Source organism: Schistosoma mansoni, chromosome 3, assembly GCF_000237925.1.
Source record: "Schistosoma mansoni strain Puerto Rico chromosome 3, complete genome".
Taxonomy (NCBI): domain Eukaryota; kingdom Metazoa; phylum Platyhelminthes; class Trematoda; order Strigeidida; family Schistosomatidae; genus Schistosoma; species Schistosoma mansoni.
The window spans coordinates 11,747,514-11,757,452 of NC_031497.1; the positions used below are offsets into that span (position 1 = coordinate 11,747,514).

Genomic DNA, 9,939 nt, shown 5'->3' on the forward strand with positions numbered 1-9,939 from the left:
TTATCACACAGTTATGCCATACTTTAATTTTGTTGTGACAACGTAAAAAGTTAAAAACACTTCAAACGAAGTATTTAATAAACTTACTCGTATTTAAAATTTAAAGTGGGGCGGGACATGTGAGAATATAAATACGACATTTCATCACTGCAAAAGGTAGTAATGTTGACCATTAAAAGAGGTTGTGAAATCCGATGTACACAACTCTATAAGTACTTTAAGCATTTATGGACTGTTTGTCTACTGAGTCCCAATCATAAAGATACACGGTATAATGATGTTCCAACAAACTAGCACTTATCATTCATGTAGATTTACGTATGAAAGAGGATTTGGAAAAGTTGTAGCGTGTTTAAGAAAACGTTTTTCAGGGGCGCTGAGAAATCTTATGCAGATATGCAAATATTTGAAGGAATCATCAACACCATCAGCTGTATTTATATATTCAAGGTTCTAGATTAAGTTCGACAAACTAATTCAGAGCAAAACTAATGGTTCGTACCGATTTAGTGGAGAATCACGTCAGTTCATCAAACCGTAAAAACAACTAGCTCATACGTATGCCTCATAATGAAAGATTCTGAATACTTTTGTTATTTACATGAATTAAACATTGACAAACCATCAATGTTATCTTCTCATAATTTATTCGTGTTGTTATAACTTGGGGTTTCCCCGTGTGGGTTCGAATACCATCCCTGTTGCCAATAATAAGTCTTGCGAATCGAACGCCATACTCGGATCCTAAGCTATACTCGTAACCTCCGAGCTAAATCTATACAGCGACTTGAACACGAGAGGAAAGGCGCAAAATATGCTAGAAGCACTTTACTCCAAAGGTTCATTCATGTATAGAAAATATAGGGTTTTTATAGTATTTAAGAAGCCCTTGGGTTTTCCCGAAAATTCTGGAATGCTACTAAACATAGTAGCAGTATAGTAATCAGCCAATCAGAAACTCTACATGTGACTTTTCACTTTCGTGACGTTTCTAGCAAAACTCCTAGTCAACACTGATTGGATAAAATGCTTCTTAACGTTCCCTGAGCCTTTCTTGTCTATTGCGAGAAATTTCCAGGATCGCCCCAACACATGTCTATTTATTTATTTAAACGCTCTGGATTTCACTATACGTGCATCGATCTCATCACTCACGCCACCACCAGCGCTTATGCAGCTACACAGAAGACAGTGGAAGATGGATTCTTACTTTATTTCCTATACTGTATATATTAAGGCATATGATCAGTAAATAAACGTTGCTAACTGATATATTTAGATTTGAAAAGAAATCTGGTAAACATAAGTAACAATCCTGTTAGATAAATGAGTGTACAAAGTGTTGCGGAACCAGATGAAAGACTCAGTAGATGGTTTTGGAATGTCGTCAGTAGCCATAGGAATTTGGTTATAGGCTTTAACCAAGTCGATTTTCGAAAAGACAGATGTACCTTTCAAGGTAGCTGTCAAATCGTGAATGCGGGACAACGGGTAACGATCGGGAATGGTTTTAGCATTCAGATGCCGATAATCACCAGTTGGACGCCAATCATTGCTGTCCTTTTTAGGGACCATGTGCAAGGGAGATGACCATGGGCTATTTGACGGTCGAATGATTCCTAAGTCTATTATGTGGTCGAATTCGTTTTTAGCCAACCTCAGCTTTTCTGGAGCCAGTCGTCGTGCTTTTGAGAATACAGGTGGTCCTGTAGTCGAGATGTGATGTGTAACATTGCTGGTTACACAGGGCAATTTCGGTTGCGGTTGATATATCCCAGAGTACCTATCCAGTAACGGTTGATATAATGTGTCTATGGAGTGCTTAATTGTGACTGGAAATAATCTACAACCAGAAAGAGGAGTTACGTAAACAGATAACTTAGTGTTTCTGTCTATTAACCTTCGTTTGCGTGTGTCGATGAGTAGATTGTGGTATTGTAGCAGGTCTATACCAATGATTGGCATAGAAACATCTGCAACAACGAAGATCCAGTGGATGGGTTTGCGTAAACCCACGTTAAGGTAGACGTACTTTTTACCATACGTGGAAATTGGTTTTCCGTTTGCCGCCTGTAAGCTTAAAACAGACTCGTGAAGCCGGTCACTAGAATTCGCAGGAAGAACGCTAAATTCTGCGCCAGTGTCGACGAGGTAGCGAACTTTCGTTGTCGCATCCGTGACCTATAAAAGGCGGCTGTGTTCGCCGGCTACGGTTGCCGTTAACGTGTGTCGGCTGGGAAGTTTCCTGAGTTTTTTTTCGTGTCGGTCGACTTGGAGTTTGGGTAACTGCAGGGTTTCCTGCAATTTCTAGAAGACTTCCCATACTCGTTATGATACCAGCACCAGTTGGGGTTATTCGTTTCTCGTGATCGAGAGACAGATCGCCTACGTGAAACGCTCCTTCGCAGGGTTTGTGACCGTTTACGGTCATTACACCCACAGCCACTTTTAGCTTGATCTTATATGGTTATTTTCTATTTTATGGTATGATGAGGTCTGGTTAGTTTGTATATAAACTACGTATGTTCGAAATATACGATTTATAGAGTGGAGTCTGAGACTGCGTTCTGGACTCAACGAGCGGGGCTAGGTGAGAAGAACTAATAAGGATTCAGAGTTGACCCAAGGTTGCTAGTGCTGGTTGACATATCATTGGTTTAGCACAAGAACAAGGTCATATAGATCGGTAACCTGGTTGGCGATTTTGTCACATGATAACTGACAGAGGTAAAAGTCAACAGTTAGACAGAAACAATGATTTAATTAATACAATCGTCGCTATGCTTTACATTAGCCTAATGTAAGAAAGTCAACAAGATAAACAACAAATCAATGTAAATGACAATAATAGTGAAAAATTAAATAGAAAGTCTAAGAAAAAAAGTGAAGTAAAAAGATATGAAAGATGGAGGAAATTGTAATCATAAATTTTTGAGAGATTATTAATACGTTTAAATAAAAGTGAATTGGACATATTGCCTACTAAACTGGGCATCTACTTCAGTTACGTCTAATTCTAAACTAGGGCATGAACACAGTAATCACATCTCATCTAGTTTTATATATCAAGCGATAATTAGCAAAACTTAGTTTTACTTTCATAATAAATGACGCCATGCAATTAAGTTATGAATTTATAGAGAAGATTCATTATACTGAATGATAACACTCTATGAACAGAACAATGCTAGTAGTTAAGTTTGCGATCCCATTAGTTAAAGTAGGAAATAAAACCTCTCAACCAGTCAAAAGTCTACTTTATTAAGTAAGGATTGTACTTGACTACAATTCTTTCCTCCAGTAGGAGCTATCTAAAAAGAAATCCTATTACAATTCAGATCAATTGAAGGCGACGTTATTTTTTCAAAACCACGGGGAAATAAATAAAGTTCCAGACTGTCAGTTTCAGCAGATCCGCTTAAATTGATTTTATAGCATCAGCAAAAGGAATTCCAAGCATCACGATTGAAAATGATCGAAATGATGGCAAAAAAGTTGTTAATTCAAGAAAATTCAGTACATGTGTCTAAATTCATGGGCTCAACTACCGGATGGCTGATTGATTCAATCAGAGAGTACTGTAGATGCTAATTACCTCTATATCTGGCTTCAGTAAATATTCTTCCGTTAACTGAGTATTTACGCAGGCCAAATCTCTTATTAATATTATGTATGTACTCGAGATTATTCAAAAGGTAGAATACCAGTTGTAGGGATAGTGTATTGTTAATAATTGATAAAATGCGCAAGCAACGCAGAAAACAAGCACACAAGGAAGTGAGAGAGGGTGTAGAGTGAAGAGCGGAACGAACCGGAGTAGGCATATTAGCCGACTCCATTTAATTAATCGTTACTCAATATTTATAGTCAGAACAAAAATAATCTTCAGACATGTGATGAGTAGGATAAGGAATACACACACATACACTCATATAAAAAAGTCAAGGTTGACAAGCGAATATTTAACAAGGTCAAAATGTCACTCAAGAAGAATGAATAAATTGACCTGCCTGAAAGCTAGAATAAGCTATGTGGGGTTGACATATTACCCGACACTACAGTATCACTTTGATCCTGATTTTGGCGCAACAAATGAATCATGGTTCAAACGACCTGAAGACGTTTTCCAAATTACTCTTCCGTATCATATTGACTATTCAAAGATGAGAACTCTAATTGGGAAACTTAGGGCAGCTGAACATGAAAAGTATTCCAAACTTATCTTGCCAAAAAACTCAACGACTTTTCTTTTAATAATACAGTACAAGAATTAACAGAAATTTTTACTACTTAAACTCCTTTATTTAACTTGAGATAAAATTGTCTTAGAATTGTTCAGTCAGTCAGTCAGTTACAACGTAGAACTCAGTACGTACGTACATCAGTTTGAGTCGCCATACCACATTAGCGCAGAGATCAAGTTGTCAATTCAAATTCCATATTGGTAGAAGTAGTAAGAGTATAAGTATTATGTGAAAGATAAGGGTTTGAAGATGTTATTGAAGGAGTATAATACAGTGAAATAAATTTGGAAAGAGAAAAGGGACAGGGACATGAAGAATTCAGAAGATTAGAATTTGGTAGAACACAAAGAGTGTATGCACCTGAGCCATTGCAAACGATTTTGAGCCATGTCATTCAAGGTCTCTAACCATCGGTTGCTATCATCTCGCGAATCCCAACCAGGTAGTCTACACCTACCAACACGGCCCAGTCCACTTGTCAGCGACTTCATGGATTTATGCCATGTTTTGGTCTGGCCGCCCCTAGCTTTCTTCCAACCTACTCCTACACCATAAAGCATTGCACGTCGGGGCAGTCGGTGGTTGGGCATACATAACACATGTCCCAGCCATCTCAACTGATGAAGTTTCACCACTTCAATCGATTTTCCATCCTTACCTAGTACCCGTTTCCTAACATCTGCATTACTTACCCGGTGGTCCCAGGATATACGAGCAATGAGTCGAAGACACCTATGATCGAATACTAGTAGCCTACGAATATCCTCTACTCTTATCGGCCATGATTCACTGCCGTAAAGTAGGACGGAACGAACCCGACCGTTGCTGCTACCTTGACGTAGTGGTTGAGCTTGCCTATCGTGATGAAGCAATCGAGCTATGCTGGCTGGAACAATCGTTCCTCGAGGTCCTACCATGCCAGACAGGTCGGTTGAAGAGCGGTAAGACTAAAAGCAGCAATCCCAAGGTCCGAAGGCGAAGTCGTACTGCTGACTGTACAGAGGTGTGACGGCAGTAAGGTGTTTCCTTCAGACAACCAGCATGACAGCGATGCTGCCTTCCCACAAGGAGGGGTGGGTTTAGAAAAGGCCGACCCTAAAAATGCACACCTCGCCTTATCCCACGGATTTCCGTCTCCGGCGGTAAGGTTCTTTGAAGAACGGAGCTAACACGTCAAAAATCCCCCAAAAAAAGTCCGTGCGTGACCGGCCTCAAGCAGTTGTCCCTTGGGCACTGCGGTCACGCTCCCAGGTCGTTAAGACCAACACTAATCCAACTTCCTTTTCAGGTCCCTCAAGAAATACCCTTTCACGGTGTGGGCAGCCGGGAAGTGATATTAGCCCTCATACGCGTAACAGCACACGAGACCAAGTTGGTCACTTTCAATTCCTTCCTACTCCTAATAACTCTCTTATCTCCACGACTAACCCTTCCCACGTCCTTTTATCACCTCGCACCGCTAGGGCAAACGATTCAAGTACACGGAACGTTATTCCCAGTCTTAGAATTGTTAAGAGACTTGAAGATTTTGTTTCCGACGCTGCATATTTGTTAATAAACTATGCGTGAATTTTAGTTTAAGTTCACTTTCAGACGAAGAATTTAAGTGTCTCTGTATACGGATTGCAATCATCATCAGACTCAGATATTCATACAAAAATTTTAAGAATAGAATTACATCCCAATCTTACGCTGAAAAATATTACAAATGAATGTCGTGTTATTAATCTTAAAAATGATACTAAAATGGTCAAAGGACCGAATCCCATCCATACATCTGGCATTAATCCTAATTCATTTGATTTGATGAAAATTTCCCACACAGATCGAATCATTAATGTCATAAAGCATGATTAGCGAAACTTTTCTCGCCCAAATTGAATGTCTGATGTCCAGAACTCTAATTCGCGTGTCTTTCCAAGGCCTCTCACAAGTTTCTGGCATTCTGGGGCACGGCATGTCTCCCGTTTCTGTCCATTTATTAACCACAAATGAAAAACATGCGGAGTAACTGACTATAGGGGGAGATTTTGCAAGTGCAGCAAACCTTAATCTTATTATCGAATGTCGAGGAGAATCACCTGTGTATATCGTTCTCGTCGACGGAATTTTCGGGCATTGATCTCCTACCAGGAAGTCCACTTATCGACTTAGAATGTGCATATGATACAGTCCTGTTTAGCGAAGACACTGATAAAATGTAGAGTCTTTTGGTAGCACTGAGCGAAAATGCCTGGATGTTTGGGATGCATCTCTTCCCCTCTAAATGTAAGTAGTTGCTTCAGGACTGGCCTGCGTCAACACCTGAACTAAAGATAGAGAGTGAAGTAGTCGAACGCGTCTACAACTTCACTTATCTTGCAAGTCTAATCGGCCCTAATAAGTTAGTGTCTGACGAAATCTCAGCACGGATTAGAAAGCTCGTTTGGCTTTTGCCAACTTACGTCACCTATGATGAAGGAGAGATATCCGTTTATCAATTAACGGACGAGTATACTGCTCAGCAGTTCGTTCTGTTCTACTTTACGGCTGTGAAACGTGGACATTAAGAGTAGAAGATACTCGTAAGTCACTAGTATTTGACCACAGATGCCTTAGAAATATTGCTCGCATCTACTGGGATCACCGGGTAGGTATTAGTTAGGTTAGACACAGAGTATTAGGGAGTGATGGTAAATCAGTTGATGAGGTCATGAATCTTCATCGACTGAGATGGTTGGGCCATGTGTTACGTATGCCTGAACACTGATTACCACGACGCGCAATGTTGACTAGTATTGGGGATGGTTGGAAGAAAGTTAGTGCTGACCAAACCAAAACGTGGCATCGATGCTTGAAGCCACTAGCTTCTGGTCTGAGCCATGTTGGCAGATGAAGACTACTTGGTTGGGGTCCACGTGACTATTGTAACCAATGGTTCGAGACTCTGGGTGACATGGCCCAGAATCGATCACAATGACATAGGTGTATACACCGTCTGTCTCCCATTAAACCTTGAGGTTAAAATTACTTCATACCTTTCTTTCTACCAACTAGTTTTTCCTGTATTATATCACTATACACAATCTTTCTTTTATATATTACTACCATTGAAGTAACTGCTTCTATGAATTTGATGTTCATCTTGTTGTGCTAATAAGGTGTGGCAACTTGGACCGATGCATATATGTGCCTGATCCCAAGTTGTAGCTGACTGTCTGACTGATCTTTTTCCAAAATCTAACCTTAAATGCCTAAGCAGTTACGTATCCATTTATGTTATAGGCCGTATCATCACTCTGCAGATGGACACTGCATCCGATGTTACCTTGATTTCTCGCAAAACTTGGTCGGTTGTATAAAGAATGCTTCGGGCATCCTAATTAAAATTCCTAAAATTACCAGATGTATTGTCAAATTGAATGAACAAATCCAAATGTTATGTTACTGATGAATCTTTCAATCTATTGGGTCTTGACTGGCTCACAGAATTAAAAATATTGGATTACCTATTTAATCTTATTTGTAATCCAGATTTAGAAATGTTCAACCGGTCACCTAATCTTATTTTTCATCAAGTATCGTCCTATTCTCCTTTTGATGGTCAAGTGAAAGCAGAAGTCTTCGAGTGATTTTCAAAGTGATCACAACGGAGGAAGTCACCTGAAATATCCCTGAATCTAGCCTTACCCAGCAGTGTCTCCTCAGCTGAGTCAATGTTCGGAAGGAAGATTCGGACTTCATTTGACGAGATTACAAACTGAAGACGAAGAAGGTCGAACTTCAGTTTATTAATGGGTTACCTGTGTATGTAAGACATTTCAGACAATGGGGGCAGTGTGTGTTATCCTAAGAAGAGTCCGTGACGTGATGTATAAAATTGATGTTCGAGGTAAATGCCTGGTAAGGCATACAAACTAAATCCGCGATAGATAACTAAATTCGGATAAAGAACCTCCTGGCTGGAACTTGCCACTAAATTACTTAATTGATACAGTCAGTCTGGAGCGACAAGATCAGTGCAGAGGAAGTGATGACCAGACTGCAAGAAGACGACGTTTCCCTCAACGCATTCAGTTAAATCCAAGGAGCAAGACTTATTTTTCAGGAGAGAAAGGTGATATGGTAAGCCAGTCAGAAGTGCCTAATGAGAAGGTTAATCTATATCAATCAGAAGTGACCTGAAGGACAAGTACACTTCATTGGCTTTGAGGTAGAGTTATATATATATACATATATATATATATAAATGAGCACTAGTGGGTTTTATTGGGAAGCCCAATATACTCTCTCATCGACTCTTGAGTTTTCGCTCAAGTAGTCAGTTAGGGGTTAGCGCACAGCACGTCGTGTATCAGTATCAGATTTCGGGCACTGCCCATCACAACAGGTGACATTTAATTTGAATAAGAACTTGTTTTGTGTAATATGAGTCCATTTGAAAAAATGATCTGTCAAAAATCATACTACTTTAGATAGAAAACATCTGATGACATGGACTATTTTCCACTAGAATTATATATTTCTCATATTATCTGTTTAAAATAACTTTATTGGAATAATCATTATACTAGCATATAGAAGTGAACAATAATGCCAGTCCTCAAAACCTATCATAATCAATTTCAGTGTTCGATGAACTTACAATACCTAACGTAAGTGAAACCTGAAACTCATGGTATATAACTGTTTGAATTATAAAAGAACAAATCTTAAGGAAAATAGTGCTTACTAATTTGGGTTGTTTAAAAACAAAAAGTGTAATGGCTTAAAATTTATATACAAAACTATAAAAATACCTTGCTTTAACTAATTATCTTCTTTAAATCTTGCAAACAATGATACATCTAGAACAGATTTCTGTATAAAACAATTCAAATATTGTACATACACAGTTCACGAGTTTTACATTTCATACAATTCATTCACGTTTCCCACAGTCATTCTCAGTCTTCACACAATCGTTCATAAACAGTTAAGGCACAAATTGGAAATAACAAGGATCACTATTTCACCATAAATTCAATGGTTACTAAGAATTATTTAATATGATTGATATTCGTCCTCTATCACCGTAATTTGTCATGAGAATGTAATGAGTATCTTCTCTGTTTTCAAAAGCAATTTCAGTTTCCGAGACCAAGTTAACCAAACTCCATGAAAATATAACACTTCAAAAACTAATTCGATGTTTAGTGATAAAACCTATAACTAATAACTAGTAAATACGGCACTGACCTTGAGATTCGACACTACCATTTCCACAAGCATCAGAATGCCATTGAAACGCTTTTTGTAAATCACAAATTTCTGGTCCTGAATATAAATAGCCAAGTGCTGTTTGAGCTGAAATGCAAGCTTTAGAATCACCATTGTTCGCAGCAAATAAAAAGCACCTAGATTCATTTGAGAAAAAAAGTTTTGAGACCATTTAGCTAATGTGTTGGCAATGCTGGTAAGGAACACTAGTCTACAAGTAAAAGTACTATCTTTTATACAATAAAAAAATTTCTACCAAGTCAAAAGTTCGAGAACCTATAAGACGTTTAGTAAAAATGGCAAACCGAGAAGTATGAACACTTGCAAGAGAACACGTTCAGGACAGAAATCCGGTAACTTAATGACCGATAACTGAACACACACTAATAAACAAATGTTTATTGAAATGTCAGGTTTTATTAACCTGTATGATTAAACGAAATAGACACCGACAAGA

At 38.6% G+C, this 9,939-nt stretch overlaps 3 protein-coding genes across 3 annotated transcripts in view; 1 reads left to right on the forward strand and 2 right to left on the reverse strand.

The window, feature by feature from the left end:
• Positions 1–300: 300 nt before the first annotated feature.
• Positions 301–3,117, reverse strand: Smp_181300 (hypothetical protein; the record flags this gene model as incomplete). Its single annotated transcript, XM_018799224.1, has 2 exons — positions 301–453; positions 3,097–3,117. The coding sequence occupies 2 exons, from the start codon at positions 3,115–3,117 to the stop codon at positions 301–303; spliced, it is 174 nt and encodes a 57-aa protein (XP_018651034.1).
• Positions 3,118–4,163: 1,046 nt separating this feature from the next.
• Smp_181310 (hypothetical protein) lies at positions 4,164–6,101 on the forward strand (the record flags this gene model as incomplete). The annotated part of the gene is made up of 2 exons (XM_018799225.1): positions 4,164–4,207; positions 5,912–6,101. 2 exons carry the CDS (start codon positions 4,164–4,166, stop codon positions 6,099–6,101), a joined length of 234 nt encoding a protein of 77 aa, XP_018651035.1.
• Positions 6,102–9,441: 3,340 nt separating this feature from the next.
• Smp_210220 (SEL-1 like protein) overlaps positions 9,442–9,939 on the reverse strand; it is a gene marked incomplete at both ends in the record, with an annotated part of 4,574 nt that continues 4,076 nt past the window's right edge. Inside the window, one exon of the mRNA XM_018799226.1 lies at positions 9,442–9,619. Within this exon, the coding sequence (XP_018651036.1) occupies positions 9,442–9,619 (178 nt within the window). The remainder of the gene's footprint in view (positions 9,620–9,939) is intronic.